The sequence below is a fragment of the Silurus meridionalis genome, chromosome 10 (genome assembly GCF_014805685.1).
Source record: "Silurus meridionalis isolate SWU-2019-XX chromosome 10, ASM1480568v1, whole genome shotgun sequence".
Lineage (NCBI taxonomy): Eukaryota > Metazoa > Chordata > Actinopteri > Siluriformes > Siluridae > Silurus > Silurus meridionalis.
In genome coordinates, this window is record NC_060893.1 from 453,622 (window position 1) to 475,402 (window position 21,781).

A 21,781-nucleotide genomic window follows, 5' to 3' on the forward strand; every position below is an offset into this window, starting at 1 on the left:
AGTGACGACTCAGTGCAGCTAGCAGACCGTCGGTTTAGCCTGTCTGTCTGCTCCCTGGCCTTGGCTCTGGACAGTCACTGGTTTAGCTGGTCTGAGACTATGACCAATACTACAAGAAATAAGAGCAGCAGCTTCCCGAGTGGGATGGATACTGTTGCTTTGCCCTCAAAATGTCTCCAATTATCTATGAAATCCACATTGTTTTTGGAGCACCATTCGGACATCAAGCAGTTCAGCGACCATAAGCTGCTGTAATACTGGTCCTCCAGGAAGAAACTACAATATTTAATTCTGTGCATGTGTAAAGTTTTTTCCATTCTGAGGTACAGTGACTTCTGAAGGTTGATGACAGAAACTGTTTTGCTGCTGATACATTGTGTTCATGATCTGATGATTGGATTATTGGAGGAATACATTGGCATTTCTATTATGTCCTGTTAGTGTCGGTCAAGCATCTTATCTTGGACATCTACCTGTAGAGAGAAGCATTTCACCAGGGAGACATTAAGAATATAAATGTTTTTATTTTTTTTACATGTTTGGAAATGTGTACAAAAAGAAGGAAAAGATGATTATTTTCATTAAGATTTGTTGGAAAAAAAAATAGAAAGTACAAAAGAAAACCACCATCAGTGAATAGTTGGTGATGGTGATGGATGGAGAAGATGAGGTGTGTGGAGAAGGTGAAGGTGTGTGGAGAAGGTGTTGTGGAGAAGATGAGAGTGTGGAGAAGGTGAGGTGTGTGAAGAAGGTGAGGTGTGTGATGAAGGTTAAGGTGTGTGGAGAAGGTGAGGTGTGTGGAGAAGGTGAAGTTGTGTGGAGAAGGTAAAGGTGTGTGGAGAAGGTGAGGTGTGTGGAGAAGGTGAGGTGTGTGGAGAAGATGAGAGTGTGGAGAAGGTGAGGTGTGTGGAGAAGGTGAAGGTGTGTAGAGAAGGTAAGGGTGTGTGGAGAAGGTGTGTAGAGAAGGTAAGGGTGTGTGGAGAAGGAGAAGGTGTGTAGAGAAGGTGAGGTTGTGTGGGGAAGGTCATCATTCTGCTCCCAAATCTTTTTTGATGCTTTTATAGAGCTGAAGCAGTGCGTCAGCCCACAGCTCCCTCTGATGGCCTTCAGTGCTTTGTGTTATCCGCTGAGCCGTGTATACCATTGTAAGCACAGTCCGCTCAAAGTCCTCCTTGCTCAGCCGAGCTCGGTGCTGCTCCAGCTGGTGGCAGAGACGCCGGATATCCGACAGCGTCCTCGGGAGAACGTCCTCACACACGACCTCGAGAGGCTGCAGACTTCGGAGAGAAGCGAGTTCCTCATCAGCCACGCGGAGCACACTCTTCTCTGGTTCCACATACAACCCTGACCATACCACCTGCGACACACACACACACACACACACACACACACACACACACACACACACACACACACACACAGACACACAATAAGACATTAGTTACGAGGTGGTATCAAAAGGTTTCGAGACTAGTTTTGTAACACACCAACAGATGGCAGCACGCACAGTCACAGGGGGAATCCAATAATGAAATTTTTTTTTTGTATGTTTGATGTTGGAGCCACAGTGAATCTGTCTGGTTTCCTCTCAAAATCATCAGAAACTTTGGCCAAAGCAAAGAAGAACGCTCCCAGCATAAAAGTTTGCGGCTAATCCTGAAAGTGCTAGCATAACCGCTGTCCTAAAAGCAATACAAAAGCTGACAAACATCAGTTATAACATGATTTAATCAGCAAATCAGATGCTCACAAATGTTTTCCTCCATCTGAAGGAGAAGCCTCGGGTGTGCTGTACAGGAGCACATGAGGAATGTGAATGGTTGCTATGATACGGGTCTGGTGTGAATTATAGATAGTGGTTTGGGAGAAGCTCACGAAGGTCTAATGAAACGTTGTGTAGCATAAAGCTATAATTGGGTTTTACTTCTTTGGCTGAGGTTTTATCTGTTTAATCATTTTTATTTTTAACCTGAAAACAATGTGAACATTATGACCAGATGTTTGTGGACACCTGATCAACACAACTCCCTGTGCTTGTTGAACATGTTCCATACATCCTTTACTTTTCAACTTGACTCTTCTGAGAAGGTTTTGGAAGGATTAGTGATCCATCAGCTCCAAGAGCGTTAGTGAGATCAGGCGCTGATGTTGGTGAGGAGGTCTGGGGTTCAGTCAGTGATCCAGTTCAGCCTGAAGGTGTTTAGAGTGGTTAAGAAGGTCAAAAAGTGTTCCTCCACACCAACCTCAACCCATCATATCATCATGGAGCTGGCTTTGTTTAGAAGAGCATCATACTGCTGAAACATGAAACATGTTTATGTCTCTAAGTTTCAGGTTGGAGAAAAAACCCTTATAGATGTGATGGTCAGAGTTTGTCATTCTTTTGGCTGTCTAGAACACTATTTTTTTATTATGGAAAAAAAGGTTGCAGTTACACCATACATGTCAGAATCAGACTATAAAATCAAGGTCAGATCAAGGTCAGAACAGCCTGTAGATCAGGGGTGTCAAATCTGCGGTGTAATTATATTTGACCTGCGAGATCATATCAAGTGTGTATTACAGCTGCCCGCCAGTGTATAGCGCATACACCGCTAATACTACATATCCCAGAATGCTTTGTTAGTGCGCGGGCGCGTCAGTCGAGACCAGAGGTGGCAAAAGTACACACTTATCCTTTACTTAAGTAGAAGTACAGATGCTCATGTATTAAAATACTCGGGTAAAAGTTGAAGTACTGATTACACTTTTTTACTCAAGTGAAAGTGAAGAAGTCTTGGCTCTGACATGTACTTAAGTAAAAAGTAGTTTGTGTCGCCATTATGAGGGAAAAACCCACAAAACGCCCCCTAGAGGGTAAATTGTGTAAAACATGGCGGATTTGATGTTTGATTTGAGACTTGGCGCAGAAATAAAACAAAAGTTTACTGATTAAAAATATTTTTATCTGGAGTTTATTTATTTATTTTATATCTTAGTAAAGAAAGGACGTCGTGGATAAATGTATTTTTTCCCTAAGTTTTAATTTCGCCTCTTTTATATTTAGTTATTTATTTATGTATTTACATTTTTTATAAAAATGGTAAAAACAGAAATGCGCTGAATTGATAGCGTGTTAATAAAACTTAGTGCCGTTTACAATCATTTTCATTTTGACAGACAAATATATATATATATATATATATATATATATATATATATATATATATATATATATATATTAATACAAAACTAATTAAAATGTTGTTACCTAATGAATGTATCCAGGCTGAAGATCCACATATAGAACACAAGCAGAGAAAAGATGATGATGATCAGGAATGTGTCTGTTCTCAGTCATGTTCTCATCACTGACTCTCTGTCTCATCCACATTAACCCCATACTTCTTACTGCTTCTGCCTGCTGATTCTTATCTCCATAAACTAGTCTACATCTGTGGTGAGTGAGGGTCAGGACTTTATACACCAGCAGATTGAAAAAGACGCGCAGTAACAGGAAATCAGTTGTTCAGCTGAAATCAGCGCGCAGTGAAAATAAAAAAAATATTTCACCAAATCAGTGGATTAAAACTAAAGTAACGAGCCGGGTTTGAAAATGTAAGAAGTAAAAAGTACAGATATTTGTGTAAAAATGTAATTAGTAAAAGTAAAACGTTTTCTGAAAAATAAATAGTGGAGTAAAAAACTGATAGCAGAAAAATCTACTTAAGTACAGTAAAGAAGTATTTGTACTCCGTTACTTCCCTCCTCTGGTCGAGACTGCTGAAAAACTCAGCGCTGAATTTACCCTGAGATTCACCGACTTTTAAGCCCAGAAATGCAGATTTGATCTGCTCAGTAATCCGTTTGTGGTTGAAGTGGAAAGCGCATCAACCAACCTCCAAATGGAGCTGATTAAACTCCAGTGTAGAGACACGATCAAGTCAAAGTAGGACTCTGTGTGTGCTGCACAGTTTCCATGTTTCCTCCCCGAAAGGGCTCTAATCCTCTCTGTGTTCACCAGCACATATCTGTGTGTGTAACTGTTCTCTTTAATGAAGATGAACAAAACACCACTCAGGAGTCTCACTGATGAACATCTTCACTCAATCCTGAGGATTTCCTCAGCTCAGAGCCTAAACCCAGACATGATGCTCAGCTCAGAGCCTAAACCCAGACATGATGCTCAGCTCAGAGCCAAAACCCAGACATGATGCTCAGCTCAGAGCCTAAACCCAGACATGATACTCAGCTCAGAGACTAAACCCAGACATGATGCTCAGCTCAGAGCCTAAACCCAGACATGAAGCTCAGCTTAGAGCTTAAACCCAGACATGATACTCAGCTCAGAGCCAAAACCCAGACATGATGCTCAGCTCAGAGACTAAACCCAGACATGATGCTCAGCTAAGAGCCTAAACCCAGACATGATGCTCAGCTCAGAGCCAAAACCCAGACATGATGCTCAGCTCAGAGACTAAACCCAGACATGATGCTCAGCTCAGAGACTAAACCCAGACATGAAGCTCAGCTCAGAGCCTAAACCCAGACATGATGCTCAGCTCAGAGCCTAAACCCAGACATGATGCTCAGCTCAGAGTCTAACCCAGACATGATGCTCAGCTCAGAGCCAAAACCCAGACATGATGCTCAGCTCAGAGCCTAAACCCAGACATGAAGCTCAGCTCAGAGCCTAAACCCAGACATGATGCTCAGCTCAGAGCCAAAACCCAGACATGATGCTCAGCTCAGAGCCTAAACCCAGACATGATGCTCAGCTCAGAGACTAAACCCAGACATGATGCTCAGCTCAGAGACTAAACCAGACATGATGCTCAGCTCAGAGACTAAACCCAGACATGATGCTCAGCTCAGAGCCTAAACCCAGACATGATGCTCAGCTCAGAGACTAAACCCAGACATGATGCTCAGCTCAGAGCCTAAACCCAGACATGATACTCAGCTCAGAGACTTAACCCAAACATGAAGCTCAGCTCAGAGCTTAAACCCAGACATGATACTCAGCTCAGAGCCAAAACCCAGACATGATGCTCAGCTCAGAGCCTAAACCCAGACATGATACTCAGCTCAGAGACTTAACCCAGACATAAGCTCAGCTCAGAGCCTAAACCCAGACATGATACTCAGCTCAGAGCCTAAACCCAGACATGATGCTCAGCTCAGAGCCTAAACCCAGACATGATGCTCAGCTCAGAGACTAACCCAGACATGATACTCAGCTCAGAGCTAAACCCAGACATGAAGCTCAGCTCAGAGCCAAAACCCAGACATGATGCTCAGCTCAGAGCCTAAACCCAGACATGATGCTCAGCTCAGAGCTAAACCCAGACATGATGCTCAGCTCAGACTAAACCCAGACATGATGCTCAGCTCAGAGTCTAACCCAGACATGATGCTCAGCTCAGAGCCAAAACCCAGACATGATGCTCAGCTCAGAGCCTAAACCCAGACATGAAGCTCAGCTCAGAGCCTAAACCCAGACATGATGCTCAGCTCAGAGCCAAAACCCAGACATGATGCTCAGCTCAGAGCCTAAACCCAGACATGAAGCTCAGCTCAGAGCCTAAACCCAGACATGATGCTCAGCTCAGAGCCTAAACCCAGACATGATGCTAAACACAAATGTAAAACATTTGAAGTTCTCTACACCAACATAAAATATTCAGTGTCCGAAAGCAGGTCAAGTCAGTTAATTCCACTAATTATTATTTATAGACCCCCAGGGCCCTACTCTGATTTTCTGATAGAATTTGCAGATTTCATTACAAATCTAGCTACTTCTTTAGACAAAGCATTAATTGTTGGAGACTTTAATATTAATTTTGATAATCAGGAAGACTCCTTAAGAGCAGCAGTTGTGTCCATTCTAGATTCAGTCGGAATTAATCAGAATGTTATAGGACCCACTCATAGTGGTGGACACACTCTCGACTTGTTGTTAACATTTGGATTAAAAATAAAAAACTTAGTCATAATTCCACAGTCTGAAGCTATTTCAGACCATTATCTAATCTCGTTTAAAATTTGCCTTAGTCATTGCATTTCTACCTCACCACGTTACCGTGTTAGCGTACTTTCACGTCAGCTACAGCAGCGCGTTTATTAATAATCTTCCCAAAATTACGATATTAGATAGATCTCCGTCAGACCCAGAGCTCGACTGGGCCACTGAACATCTAGAAACAACGTTACGTTACACTCTAGATGATGTAGCTCCCTTAAGACCAAAATGATCAGGGAGAAAAAATTAGCACAGTGGTATAATGATCATACACACACCTTAAAACAGAACACTCGAAAACTAGAGCGTAAATGGCGTCAAACAAAATTAACAGTATTTCAAATAGCATGGAAGGAGAGCCTCCTAAATTATAGAAAATCTCTTAGTGCTGCCAGATCAGCATATTTCTCCACCCTCATAGAAAATAACAAGCATAATCCTAGATTTTTATTCAGCACGGTAGCAAAATTAACAGGGAATAAAAGCACTGCGCTAACATGCACACCATCAATAGGTAGTAATGATTTCATGAACTTTTTTAATAATAAAATTGAAAACATCAGGCAAGAAATCCAGGCGGTTAATATAAATCCAAATTATTTTACAAGTAACCCTGTAGACAGCAGTGTCATTATAGCAGACAATCAATTACAAAGCTTCACTACTATTCATGAGAGTGACTTAATTTCATTAATCTCCTCATCAAAATCATCAACCTGTATTCTCGATCCCTTGCCTACTAGTTTCTTTAAACAGATAGCTCCAGAGGTAATCAAACCTGTTTTAAAAATAATTAACTCTTCCATTAGCACTGGTTATGTACCGAAATCCTTCAAACTGGCAGTTATCCACCCCCTTATTAAGAAACCTGACCTTGACCCATGTCAGTTGTCCAACTACAGACCGATATCAAATCTCCCCTTTATATCCAAAATTTTAGAAAAGGTTGTAGCACAGCAGTTATGCTCACATCTGCTTATGAATAACATTTTGAAATGTATCAGTCAGGATTTCGGCCTCATCATAGCACAGAGACGGCGCTAGTTAAGGTGGTAAATGACCTGTTATTGGCCTCTGATCAGGGTTTTGTCTCCTTACTTGTTTTGCTCGACCTTAGTGCAGCTTTCATTACAAATCTAGCTACTTCTTTAGACAAAGCATTAATTGTTGGAGACTTTAATATTCATTTTGATAATCAGGAAGACTCCTTAAGAGCAGCAGTTGTGTCCATTCTAGATTCAGTCGGAATTAATCAGAATGTTATAGGACCCACTCATAGTGGTGGACACACTCTCGACTTGTTGTTAACATTTGGATTAAAAATAAAAAACTTAGTCATAATTCCACAGTCTGAAGCTATTTCAGACCATTATCTAATCTCGTTTAAAATTTGCCTTAGTCATTGCATTTCTACCTCACCACGTTACCGTGTTAAGCGTACTTTCACGTCAGCTACAGCAGCGCGTTTTATTAATAATCTTCCCAAAATTACGATATTAGATAGATCTCCGTCAGACCCCGCAGAGCTCGACTGGGCCACTGAACATCTAGAAACAACGTTACGTTACACTCTAGATGATGTAGCTCCCTTAAGACCAAAATGATCAGGGAGAAAAAATTAGCACAGTGGTATAATGATCATACGCGCACCTTAAAACAGAACACTCGAAAACTAGAGCGTAAATGGCGTCAAACAAAATTAACAGTATTTCAAATAGCATGGAAGGAGAGCCTCTAAATTATAGAAAATCTCTTAGTGCTGCCAGATCAGCATATTTCTCCACCCTCATAGAAAATAACAAGCATAATCCTAGATTTTTATTCAGCACGGTAGCAAAATTAACAGGAATAAAAGCACTGCGCTAACATGCACACCATCAATAGGTAGTAATGATTTCATGAACTTTTTTAATAATAAAATTGAAAACATCAGGCAAGAAATCCAGGCGGTTAATATAAATCCAAATTATTTTACAAGTAACCCTGTAGACAGCAGTGTCATTATAGCAGACAATCAATTACAAAGCTTCACTCCTATTCATGAGAGTGACTTAATTTCATTAATCTCCTCATCAAAATCATCAACCTGTATTCTCGATCCCTTGCCTACTAGTTTCTTTAAACAGATAGCTCCAGAGGTAATCAAACCTGTTTTAAAAATAATTAACTCTTCCATTAGCACTGGTTATGTACCTAAATCCTTCAAACTGGCAGTTATCCACCCCCTTATTAAGAAACCTGACCTTGACCCATGTCAGTTGTCCAACTACAGACCGATATCAAATCTCCCCTTTATATCCAAAATTTTAGAAAAGGTTGTAGCACAGCAGTTATGCTCACATCTGCTTATGAATAACATTTTGAAATGTATCAGTCAGGATTTCGCCTCATCATAGCACAGAGACGGCGCTAGTTAAGGTGGTAAATGACCTGTTATTGGCCTCTGATCAGGGTTTTGTCTCCTTACTTGTTTTGCTCGACCTTAGTGCAGCTTTTGACACCATTGATCACACTATACTGCTTGCTAGACTTGAGAATGTTGTAGGAATAAAGGAACAGCTCTCTCTTGGCTCAGGTCTTATTTGACTGATCGCTATCAGTTTGTGGATGTAAATGGTGAGTTCTCCACACTCTATGAGGTAAAGTTTGGTGTTCCTCAAGGATCTGTCTTAGGCCCACTGCTTTTCTCTTTATATATGCTGCCTCTTGGTGAAATTATTCATAAACATGGGATTCGCTTCCATTGCTATGCTGATGACACACAGCTGTATATTTCAGCAAAGCCAGATGAGAGATCAGCTTAACAATGTTGAGAAGTGTGTAAAGGACATTAGACAGTGGATGCTTAATAACTTTCTTCTGCTCAACTCAGATAAGACGGAAGTACTTTTACTAGGACCACATGCAGCTAGAAGTAAACTTTCCGATTACGTAGCATCTCTGGATGGTGTTTCTGTTTCAGCATGTACGGCTGTCAAAGACCTTGGTGTGATTATTGACCCGAGTCTTTCCTTTGAGTCTCACGTGAATAATATCACCAGAATCGCCTTCTTTCACCTTAGAAATATTGCTAAGATTAGAAATATGATGTCGTTACAGGATGCAGAAAAACTGGTTCATGCTTTTGTTACTTCTAGATTAGACTACTGTAACGCTTTACTGTCTGGGTGTGCGAGTAAGTGCATAAATAAGCTTCAGTTAGTCCAGAATGCAGCAGCAAGAGTCCTCACTAGATCTAGGAAATATGACCACATCACCCCTGTTTTAATCAGTCTACACTGGCTCCCAATCAAATCTCGCATTGATTATAAAATATTACTACTGACGTATAAAGCACTTAACGGTCTCGCACCGCAGTATCTGAGTGAACTTCTGTACCAGTATGATCCTCCACGCCTACTTAGATCAAAAGGTGCTGGCTATCTGTTGGTTCCTCAAATAATGAAGACTACAGCAGGGGGCAGATCTTTCTCTTATAAAGCCCCACAGTTATGGAACAGCCTTCCAATCAGTGTTCGGGACTCAGACACAGTCTCAGTGTTCAAGTCGAGGTTGAAAACGTATTTATTTAGTCAAGCCTTTTATCAGTAGATTTCTCTTAGGTAAAGGCACAGATCTGGAGGGAACATGGATATAGAGTGTTTGGTGAACTGGTATATTTGTATGCTGTCGTCCCCTCACATTCACACGTTCACTCAGGTTTGTTGACGGTGGTGTGGTGGGTCGTCTCTTATCCCAGAGATCCCTCATGTCTGTGTTACCTTCTGGTTCTCCCTTTTAGTTATGCTGCCATAGCGAGTCTTGCGAGTCCAAACTGCACAGTGACATTAACTTTCATACACCAATAGTTACACTTAATAATCCATATCCTTCTCTTCCGTCACCCTCTCTCTCTCTCTCTCTCTCTCTCTCTCTCTCTCTCTCTTTCGGTCGAGTTAAACATGCTCCTGAGGCTCCAGTGACCAGTGTTCCTGCCCTCTCCCTCCTTGGATCTTCACACTTCTGTGCAGCTCGGGACGGTCTCTTAATTCGGAGTAGAACGGGTGCTTTGAGGACGGATTGGACTGTAGTTGGTGTCGGCGGTCTGCTGCACTGACTCGGGAGTGCAGTTTGCTTCTGATCATCATCACTGTACCCCACAACATTGTATATCTGCTTCAAATGGACATTTGGTGCAACCCAGATGAGGATGGGTTCCCTCTTGAGTCTGGTTCCTCTCAAGGTTTCTTCCTTATGCCATCTCGGGGAGTTTTTCCTTGCCACAGTTGCTCATCAGGGAAAAACATACTTACAAAGAACATATTTATGTTTAATCACCACATTATCTGTGTAAAGCTGCTTTGAGACAATGTTCATTGTTAAAAGCGCTATACAAATAAAATGAATTGAATTGAATTAACCCAGACATGATGCTCAGCTCAGAGACTTAACCCAGACATGATGCTCAGCTCAGAGTCTAAACCCAGACATGATGCTCAGCTCAGACTAAACCCAGACATGATGCTCAGCTAAGAGCCTAAACCCAGACATGATGCTCAGCTCAGACTAAACCCAGACATGAAGCTCAGCTCAGAGCTAAACCCAGACATGATGCTCAGCTCAGAGACTAAACCCAGACATGATGCTCAGCTCAGAGCCAAAACTCAGACATGATGCTCAGCTCAGAGTCTAAACCCAGACATGAAGCTCAGCTCAGAGTCTAAACCCAGACATGATGCTCAGCTCAGAGTCTAAACCCAGACATGATGCTCAGCTCAGAGTCTAAACCCAGACATGAAGCTCAGCTCAGAGCCAAAATCCAGACATGATGCTCAGCTCAGAGCCAAAATCCAGACATGATGCTCAGCTCAGAGCCAAAATCCAGACATGATGCTCAGCTCAGAGTCTAAACCCAGACATGATGCTCAGCTCAGAGCCAAAACTCAGACATGATGCTCAGCTCAGAGACTAACCCAGACATGATGCTCAGCTCAGACTAAACCCAGACATGAAGCTCAGCTCAGAGTCTAAACCCAGACATGATGCTCAGCTAAGAGCCTAAACCCAGACATGAAGCTCAGCTCAGAGTCTAAACCCAGACATGAAGCTCAGCTCAGAGTCTAAACCCAGACATGATGCTCAGCTCAGAGTCTAAACCCAGACATGATGCTCAGCTCAGAGTCTAAACCCAGACATGATGCTCAGCTCAGAGTCTAAACCCAGACATGAAGCTCAGCTCAGAGCCAAAACTCAGACATGATGCTCAGCTAAGAGCCTAAACCCAGACATGATGCTCAGCTCAGACTAAACCCAGACATGAAGCTCAGCTCAGAGACTTAACCCAGACATGATGCTCAGCTCAGAGCCTAACCCAGACATGAAGCTCAGCTCAGAGCCTAACCCAGACATGATGCTCAGCTCAGAGCCTAACCCAGACATGAAGCTCAGCTCAGAGCCTAACCCAGACATGATGCTCAGTTCAGAGCCTAAACCCAGACATGAAGCTCAGCTCAGAGCCAAAACTCAGACATGATGCTCAGCTAAGAGCCTAAACCCAGACATGATGCTCAGCTAAGAGCCTAAACCCAGACATGATGCTCAGCTCAGACTAAACCCAGACATGATGCTCAGCTCAGAGTCTAAACCCAGACATGATGCTCAGTTCAGAGCCTAAACCCAGACATGATGCTCAGCTCAGAGTCTAAACCCAGACATGATGCTCAGCTCAGAGCTAAACCCAGACATGATGCTCAGCTCAGAGCTAAACCCAGACATGATGCTCAGCTCAGAGTCTAAACCCAGACATGATGCTCAGCTCAGAGTCTAAACCCAGACATGATGCTCAGCTCAGAGCCAAACCCAGACATGAAGCTCAGCTCAGAGCCAAAACTCAGACATGATGCTCAGGTTTGTTGACGGTGGTGTGGTGGGTCGTCTCTTATCCCAGAGATCCCTCATGTCTGTGTTACCTTCTGGTTCTCCCTTTTAGTTATGCTGCCATAGCGAGTCTTGCCGGAGTCCAAACTGCACAGTGACATTAACTTTCATACACCAATAGTTACACTTAATAATCCATATCCTTCTTCTCTCTCTCTCTCTCTCTCTCTCTCTCTCTCTCTCTCTCTCTCTCAGAGCCTAAACCCAGACATGATGCTCAGCTCAGAGCCTAACCCAGACATGAGCTCAGCTCAGAGTCTAAACCCAGACATGATGCTCTGCTCAGAGACTAACCCCAGACATGATGCTCAGCTCAGAGACTTAACCCAGACATGATGCTCAGCTCAGAGAAACCCAGACATGATGCTCAGTTCAGAGCCTAAACCCAGACATGATGCTCTGCTCAGAGACTAACCCCAGACATGATGCTCTGCTCAGAGACTAACCCCAGACATGATGCTCAGCTCAGAGTCTAAACCCAGACATGATGCTCTGCTCAGAGACTAACCCCAGACATGATGCTCTGCTCAGAGACTAACCCCAGACATGATGCTCTGCTCAGAGACTAACCCCAGACATGATGCTCAGCTCAGAGAAACCCAGACATGAAGCTCAGCTCAGCTCAGAGTCTAAACCCAGACATGATGCTCAGCTCAGAGACTTAACCCAGACATGATGCTCAGCTCAGAGTCTAAACCCAGACATGATGCTCAGCTCAGAGACTAACCCCAGACATGAGCTCAGCTCAGAGAAACCCAGACATGATGCTCAGTTCAGAGCCTAAACCCAGACATGATGCTCAGCTCAGAGTCTAAACCCAGACATGATGCTCTGCTCAGAGACTAACCCCAGACATGATGCTCAGAGAGAGAGAGATAAAGAGAGATAGAGAGATAAAGAGAGATAGAGATAGAGAGAGAGAGACATGATGCTCAGCTCAGAGCCTAAACCCAGACATGATGCTCAGCTCAGAGCCTAAACCCAGACATGATGCTCAGCTCAGAGACTAAACCCAGACATGATGCTCAGCTCAGAGACTAAACCCAGACATGATGCTCAGCTCAGAGACTAAACCCAGACATGAAGCTCAGCTCAGAGCCTAAACCCAGACATGATGCTCAGCTCAGAGCCAAAATCCAGACATGATGCTCAGCTCAGAGCCTAAACCCAGACATGATGCTCAGTTCAGAGCCTAAACCCAGACATGATGCTCAGCTCAGAGCCTAAACCCAGACATGATGCTCAGCTCAGAGACTAAACCCAGACATGATGCTCAGCTCAGAGACTAAACCCAGACATGATGCGCAGCTCAGAGACTAACCCCAGACATGAAGCTCAGCTCAGAGCCTAAACCCCAGACATGATGCTCAGCTCAGAGACTAAACCCAGACATGATGCTCAGCTCAGAGCCTAAACCCAGACATGATGCTCAGCTCAGAGCCAAAACCCAGACATGATGCTCAGCTCAGAGCCTAAACCCAGACATGATGCTCAGCTCAGAGACTAAACCCAGACATGATGCTCAGCTCAGAGCCTAAACCCAGACATGAAGCTCAGCTCAGAACCTAAACCCAGACATGATGCTCAGCTCAGAGCCTAAACCCAGACATGATGCTCAGCTCAGAGACTAAACCCAGACATGAAGCTCAGCTCAGCTCAGAACCTAAACCCAGACATGATGCTCAGCTCAGAGCCTAAACCCAGACATGATGCTCAGCTCAGAGACTAAACCCAGACATGAAGCTCAGCTCAGAGACTAAACCCAGACATGATGCTCAGCTCAGAGACTAAACCCAGACATGAAGCTCAGCTAAGAGCCTAAACCCAGACATGATGCTCAGCTCAGAGCCAAAATCCAGACATGATGCTCAGCTCAGAGCCTAAACCCAGACATGATGCTCAGTTCAGAGCCTAAACCCAGACATGATGCTCAGCTCAGAGCCTAAATCCAGACATGATGCTCAGCTCAGAGCCTAAACCCAGACATGATGCTCAGCTCAGAGACTAAACCCAAACATGATGCTCAGCTCAGAGACTAAACCCAGACATGATGCTCAGCTCAGAGCCAAAACCCAGACATGATGCTCTGCTCAGAGACTAAACCCAGACATGAAGCTCAGCTCAGAGCCTAAACCCAGACATGAAGCTCAGCTCAGAGCCAAAATCCAGACATGATGCTCAGCTCAGAGCCAAAACCCAGACATGATGCTCAGCTCAGAGCCTAAACCCAGACATGAAGCTCAGCTCAGAGCCAAAACCCAGACATGATGCTCAGCTCAGAGCCTAAACCCAGACATGATGCTCAGCTAAGAGCCTAAACCTAGACATGATGCTCAGCTCAGAGCCAAAACTCAGACATGATGCTCAGCTCAGAGCCAAAACCCAGACATGAAGCTCAGCTCAGAGCCAAAACCCAGACATGAAGCTCAGCTCAGAGCCTAAACCCCAGACATGATGCTCAGCTCAGAGACTAAACCCAGACATGATGCTCAGCTCAGAGCCTAAACCCAGACATGATGCTCAGCTCAGAGCCTAAACCCAGACATGATGCTCAGCTCAGAGCCTAAACCCAGACATGATGCTCAGCTCAGAGCCTAAACCCAGACATGATGCTCAGCTAAGAGCCTAAACCTAGACATGATGCTCAGCTCAGAGCCAAAACTCAGACATGATGCTCAGCTCAGAGCCAAAACCCAGACATGATGCTCAGCTCAGAGCCAAAACCCAGACATGATGCTCAGCTCAGAGCCTAAACCCAGACATGATGCTCAGCTCAGAGACTAAACCCAGACATGATGCTCAGCTCAGAGCTAAACCCAGACATGATGCTCAGCTCAGAGCCTAAACCCAGACATGATGCTCAGCTCAGAGTCTAAACCCAGACATGATGCTCAGCTCAGAGCCTAAACCCAGACATGATGCTCAGCTAAGAGCCTAAACCTAGACATGATGCTCAGCTCAGAGCCAAAACTCAGACATGATGCTCAGCTCAGAGACTAAACCCAGACATGATGCTCAGCTCAGAGCCAAAATCCAGACATGATGCTCAGCTCAGAGCCTAAACCCAGACATGATGCTCAGCTCAGAGACTAAACCCAGACATGATGCTCAGCTCAGAGCCTAAACCCAGACATGATGCTCAGCTCAGAGACTAAACCCAGACATGATGCTCAGCTCAGAGACTAAACCCAGACATGATGCTCAGCTCAGAGACTAAACCCAGACATGATGCTCAACTCAGAGCCTAAACCCAGACATGATGCTCAGCTCAGAGACTAAACCCAGACATGATGCTCAGCTCAGAGACTAAACCCAGACATGATGCTCAGCTCAGAGCCTAAACCCAGACATGATGCTCAGCTCAGAGCTAAACCCAGACATGATGCTCAACTCAGAGCCTAAACCCAGACATGATGCTCAGCTCAGAGCTAAACCCAGACATGATGCTCAGCTCAGAGACTAAACCCAGACATGATGCTCAGCTCAGAGCCTAAACCCAGACATGATGCTCAGCTCAGAGACTAAACCCAGACATGAAGCTCAGCTCAATACCTAAACCCCAGACATGATGCTCAGCTCAGAGACTAAACCCAGACATGATGCTCAGCTCAGAGCCTAAACCCAGACATGATGCTCAGCTCAGAGCCTAAACCCAGACATGATGCTCAGCTCAGAGCCTAAACCCAGACATGATGCTCAGCTCAGAGACTTAACCCAGACATGATGCTCAGCTCAGAGCCTAAACCCAGACATGAAGCTCAGCTCAGAGCCTAAACCCAGACATGATGCTCAGCTCAGAGACTAAACCCAGACATGATGCTCAGCTCAGAGACTAAACCCAGACATGATGCTCAGCTCAGAGCCAAAACCCAGACATGAAGCTCAGCTCAGAGCCAAAACCCAGACATGATGCTCAGCTCAGAGCCTAAACCCAGACATGATGCTCAGCTCAGAGCCAAAACCCAGACATGATGCTCAGCTCAGAGCCTAAACCCAGACATGATGCTCAGCTCAGAGACTAAACCCAGACATGATGCTCAGCTCAGAGCCTAAACCCAGACATGATGCTCAGCTCAGAGCCTAAACCCAGACATGATGCTCAGCTCAGAGCCTAAACCCAGACATGATGCTCAGCTCAGAGCCTAAACCCAGACATGATGCTCAGCTCAGAGACTAAACCCAGACATGATGCTCAGCTCAGAGCCTAAACCCAGACATGATGCTCAGCTCAGAGACTAAACCCAGACATGATGCACTTGCATCTGAAAAGAGATTCAGGAATCTGTCTTCAACCAATCAGAATAAATCAGAGTGTAGAAACTGAGCTTTAATGAATGTTGTCTTTATGCACTTTTTCTACTCTAAGGCATGAACTGTTAATAGTTAAAAGACTGCTTTTTTTATTGAAGGAAATTATTAATATTTTTGGTTGCTTCGTTGTTGGACTGTGGAAAAAAGGTTTACATTAAAAAGGAATTTGAAAGGCTACAGATAGAGAGAGAGAGAAAGAGAGAGAGAGAGAAGAGAGAGAGAGAGAGAGAGAGAGAGATAGAGATAGAGAGAGAGAGAGAGAGAGAGAGAGAGATAGAGAGAGAGAGAGAGAGAGAGAGAGATAGAGAGAGAGAGAGAGATAGAGATAGAGAGAGAGAGAGAGAGAGAGAGAGAGAGAGAGAGAATAAGAAACGAATACCACTGATGTGTGTTTTATTTAAAATTTAATGTCTCATGTGTTTATAATATTAAACTTTGGTTGTTCCAGATTCAATCTTTCTGCAAAATTAAAGTTTGTTTCACATGAAAATGTTCAACATTACACATCTGGAGACGGAAAACATGCAGAAATGCAGTGAATTTTTCAATAAATATTGAGTTTGGCCCTGGAGTTCGTCCCAGTGGTTAATTTTGGCCCACTGTGAATGTGAGTTTGACACCGCTGCTGTAGATGGAATGTGTCTAATTTATTCTTTAATGTTATATCACAGACTTGATGTTGTCATGGTAACATTATGAATTAGAGAGCAGAACTATTACTATCAGCCAGTGGCTGTTAAAAGAACACTAGAAACCCAGAATGACCTGGACCATTGGAATCTTTAAAGTCATCTCATTCTGAAACCTGTACAAGTTTTGTTTTTGTTTTGTTTGTTTCTGTTTACCTTCACTGCCTGTTTTCATCACACACATAAACACTAGTGGGTGAAGATGAGCGTCTGTATGCTGCGGTTTTAAAGATGACTCTGTCCATCCTGTCTTTTCTACTTCATCTATTCTACCACCATCATCTCCTTTAACAGCTGTAGAACTCTGTGGACGAGGTGTCACTGAAATACAAGTACCTCATAGAGCAGGTTGGCGTCCTCCACTGATCTCTGAACTGAAGGGTTGAGAAGCTCTGGCGTTCCTCTCTTCACTCGAAGGGCAGATGGGTACAGTACTGAAGAGAGGAAGATCAGAAGTCAGTGTGTGTTCCTGTTACCACATTTCCTTTCTTCTCTTTTAACTACGATGCACCTTGAACCTGAACACTGAAACCATCTGCTGCACGTGAACGGAATGACTGCAGGGGAAACACAACAGCTTGCGGTCGGCGGCAGCCAGGTTTTACTCAGAGACGCCTCATCTGTTCCCAGGTCACAACATGCTTCTCGTGTTTCACAGATGAATCCACTACAAAGATTTCAAAGCAAACAGGCATCTGTGTGGCAGGTTTCTGAGCGCTGAGGCTGCTTCTGATCTAATGCACAGCCTCCACACAACATACATTATTATTTACTCTGCCCAAGTCCACTGCACTTACATTTACTGCACAGGGCAGAACGACTTACTGTTATCTCCTTCACACTGACATGCATCTGAAGGGTTAAGGGCCTTGCTCAAGGGCCCCAGAGTGGCAGCATGATGGTGTGGGATATGACCGTGTTGAGTCCATTATTCTGTACATCTTATAGTGAGCAACATATGATTCATAGTTTTCTTAAAATAACTAAACGTGAATATAAAGCTGTTTTTATTTTATTTCCGAATTGATAAAAGAATTTCCCTTTTGGACATAAAGAGTCTTTTTTATTTCATTTCTATTTTATTGGTGGTGGTGTTTGTGTGATCTCATTATCCAATATAAACTTAGGTCTTTCTGCATTCATGCATTACACCATGCAGTGTTCAACAGCAGGATCTGAGGCTACGCTGCAACACAGCTGTTTACATTGCAGATTTCAAGACACTTGAGCATCAACGGATAAAAAGTAGAAATAATTCATACAAGTAAATTACACATGCTTTCTGTGTTTCCACGGAAACACTCGTAAAAAAATATTTCACATTCCTCACGAGTATCTCACTGGGTGGTCAGATTCAGCTGAATGATTCAGATCCACTCTTCCCTCGTCTTCCAGGCAGCAGTAATAAAGGTCATGAAATAAAGGCCAGTCACCCTGAAACTCCCTTCAAGCCACATACACTTTTCATGGCTGTTTAAACTTTCTCATGTAATGTGTAATGTGAAACTATAAAAATAAAACGTTAAAAAATGCAAGCAAAACATAAATACCCTACATTTCTTCCTAATTTAATCTGGACAAGTTTAATTCAATTCAATTCATGTTTATTTGTATAGCGCTTTTAACAATGAACATCGTCTCAAAGCAGCTTTACACAGATAATGTGGTGATTAAAAGTAAATATGTTCTTTGTAAGTAAGTTTGTCCCTGATGAGCAACAAGTTCCCACCCTCAAGGCCTTCATTATCATGTACCACCATGTGAGAAGCTATCACATGCTTCCTACATGTCGTATAAAGCCAACCAACCAAAGCTGCTGCTCAAACTGTTGTCACTTGGAGGAAAGTTCTGTCCATTACCTTTTACAAGCATGAGCTTTCAAATGCCCAGTGGCCAGTGTGAGTGTGACTGTGTAGTGATTGGCTTGTGTGATATGCCAGTACGCCTCCTTCCTTACTTTCCGAGAGCGTTGCCAGTTTTGCTGTCCTTTGCTGTGGAATCAACAGAATCCGAACCTGTGATATCCCTACAATTCAGATGAACACTTTTCTGCTGCACCACTTGGAAACCCCAAGACCTCACTATTAGAAGGTCCAATCTGAGTAAAGATTGACTTGCAGTGTCAGTAATGAGTTCTGCCTCACAAATGATATCAAGCTCTGGATTTTTAAGTCATAAACTTATAAACATCCTAAACTTTCAGCATCCTGGAAGCTGATATCGTAACATTTCTTCAACGTTTCTGTGCTGTTTTTTTGTGCACGTCCAGCTCCAGCTCCAACTTTATCAGTGCAATCAAAAGAAAACACACTGCTTTGTTTTAATTCATTCCTCATATGGATATTTTTTCCCAATTCCTCAGAAACGATTTGGTGCGTCTCGCGCCTCCCTCTTCCCAACACAGCTCCAGGCGATGGAGATGAGATTGGCTCAGGGTTCTGTGAATGTGTTTATGTGGGATTTTGTTGCATTTATGGAAGTAGTTTGAATTCCAAAGAAGCAGCAAGACTTTTTGTGAGTCTGGATCCAGACATAACAATTCAGGAGTCTGGTCATGATAAAAAGAAAAAGAAAAAAAAGGAAAAGAAAAAGGAATAACAGCAGCCAGGAGCAGATCTGCTTTATTCCCCCTTTAAAAGCAAGTTTCAAAATGAAAAGCCTGAAAATGTTTTTTCCTGTAGGCATCATCTCATTTTAATATGTTGGATGGACAGAAGTAAAGCCCATGCTCATGCGTTTGTTCAACGGCACACGAATAAATAACAGTTAGAACACAATTAGCGTGAATAGTGAGTATTTCAGGTTCATGTTAATATTAAATGAGCTTATTTGTATTTACCTCTCCTCCAGTGCAGGGCAGCAGAGATAGACAGATGGTAGAGGACCAAGGACAGTATCAGCAGGACCAAGGTGGTCTCCATGATCTCTACTTTTCTATTACTATCACTTACCTTGAGCACCAAAGGCCTGAATCCAGACAATTGACACGATAATGACTGAACATTACTCTTTCACTCTTTCTCTCTCTCTCTCTCTCTCTCTCTCTCTCTCTCTCTCTCTCTCTCACACACACATCAAACTGTTAACTCCATCCTCCTCCTCCTGGCTCAATCTCTCCTCCTCTCTCTCTCTCTCTCTCTGACAGAGAAATTGATGTTGTGCTGAGAGCAGACGGGGGGGTGACAATCATCTGGAAGTCATCATGACATTAGGACGATCTGTGTACTTGTCTAATTGACTGATGAGGAATTTTACAACAAATAACCCCACGTTTGTATTTCTGATTTCAGCTTTTCATTATATTACACTTGTCCACACTAAAAATCTGCAGTCTGCAAACAAACAGATGCTCCTGCTGAAGACATTCCCAGAATCTGCCCCATTAATCATTTCATTATCACAATCAAATTCAGCAATAATTCAAATAATCAAACGTTTTAATTTTCATTGTTTTTATTTGAATGATTTTTCCTTCAGCGTGTCAGTAGACACGGCAGCGTTTCTCTCACCGAGTAACTCCACAATCCTGCCAGAGTTCAACAGAAATGACAAAAACATTAGTTGTCTTCCAGATAATTATTTCCAGCAAACTTGTAGACTTGGTCCAGGCTTGGCATACAGACGTCTGAGAGCAGCACAAGCTTTAGGAATTTAAAGTTCGCTATTTCCATTGGCTCTGTCACACTGACAAGGAACTCGGAGTTTCACAAAAACAGGATGAAACACACACACACACACACACACACACACACACACACACACACACACACACACACACAGACACACACAGACAGACACACACACACACACACACACACACACACACACACACACACACACACAAAACCAGCCCCAATAAATAAAAACACCTAAGCACTGTTTTTCAGTCGAGGACACACACAAATAAACCTGCATTAAAAATAACATCTTCTCTGTGAGGTGTGAAGTGTTTATTATCTGATCTTCAGCTCGATATGCTGAAGGACTCTTAATGCAGTAATAGTCATATGGCAGATGGGAAAAAAATGAATAGTAAAGAAAAGGAAAGCAATGATACAAACAAAAGAATAAAACTGGCCTGAGCCTCGAGCCTGCTGCATTCAGCCCCTTTCACTTCACTTCTGTTGTTGGTGTTCAGTAAGAACAGATGTTTGTAGAAAAAAAAACACCCCAAAAGCCATATGGGCTGCAAGTGGCACTGGCATTCAAGTTTACAACTCGGCTTAGAGCATGAGATGCTCCTCTGGCTTTGAGGCCAGTTTTCTACATAAATGGTTCTAAAATTTCCCCAGAAGTGCCTGAGCAGGTTATTGATCCTCACTGATGGAGAAACTGATTTCTACACAACAGAGGTATTGAATCTGAGTGCTAGCTCAGTGTTGAACTTTGGATCTGAAGATGGTAGCTTAGAAGTTAAGGTGTTGGACTTTGGATCAGAAGGTTGTGGGTTTAAAACCAAGCTGCAACTCCTGGGCCCCTGAGCAACTCCCTGAGGCCCTTATGCTATATATATATATATATATGCTTATGTTATATATAGTTATAGATTTCTTTATGCCACAGTTATTGTTAATATCTTTGGAAATTGTGTGCAATAATCTCAGTGCAATAATGATAATAATTGTTACATGTTGAATAATTGTATACTTATTATTGTAATCTGACTTTACTTGTTTATTTGTTTTCACTGCTGCTACAAATATCTCACGAAAGTAATTGCACCCCTCACATTTCAGCAACCACTTTAGTGTCTTCTCAAGGGACAATACTTAGAAATAAAACTTTGATATATTTTAGAGTATTAATGTGCAGTTTGTGTAGCAGTACAGATTTTTTGTCCTCTGAAAATAATTCAACATACAGA

The 21,781-nt window shown here is 43.1% G+C and overlaps 1 protein-coding gene across 1 annotated transcript; it reads right to left on the bottom strand.

Moving 5' to 3' along the window:
- Positions 1–911: 911 nt before the first annotated feature.
- On the bottom strand, positions 912–19,967 carry LOC124392612 (protein FAM180A). Its single transcript, XM_046859761.1, has 3 exons — positions 19,757–19,967; positions 17,254–17,351; positions 912–1,357 (listed from the first exon to the last, which is right to left on the bottom strand). The coding sequence occupies exons 1-3, from the start codon at positions 19,836–19,838 to the stop codon at positions 1,028–1,030; spliced, it is 510 nt and encodes a 169-aa protein (XP_046715717.1). The 5' UTR covers positions 19,839–19,967; the 3' UTR covers positions 912–1,027.
- Positions 19,968–21,781: the final 1,814 nt, after the last annotated feature.

Bases quoted from the DNA above. Each gene is read 5' to 3' on its own strand.
- LOC124392612 (XM_046859761.1), bottom strand. From the start codon at position 19,838: ATGGAGACCACCTTGGTCCTGCTGATACTGTCCTTGGTCCTCTACCAT. The intron at 17,352-19,756 runs GTAAATACAAAT...TCCTCTCTTCAG, and splicing joins TGCCCTGCACTGGAGGAGAG to TACTGTACCCATCTGCCCTT. The intron at 1,358-17,253 runs GTACTTGTATTT...TGTGTGTCGCAG, and splicing joins ACGCCAACCTGCTCTATGAG to GTGGTATGGTCAGGGTTGTA.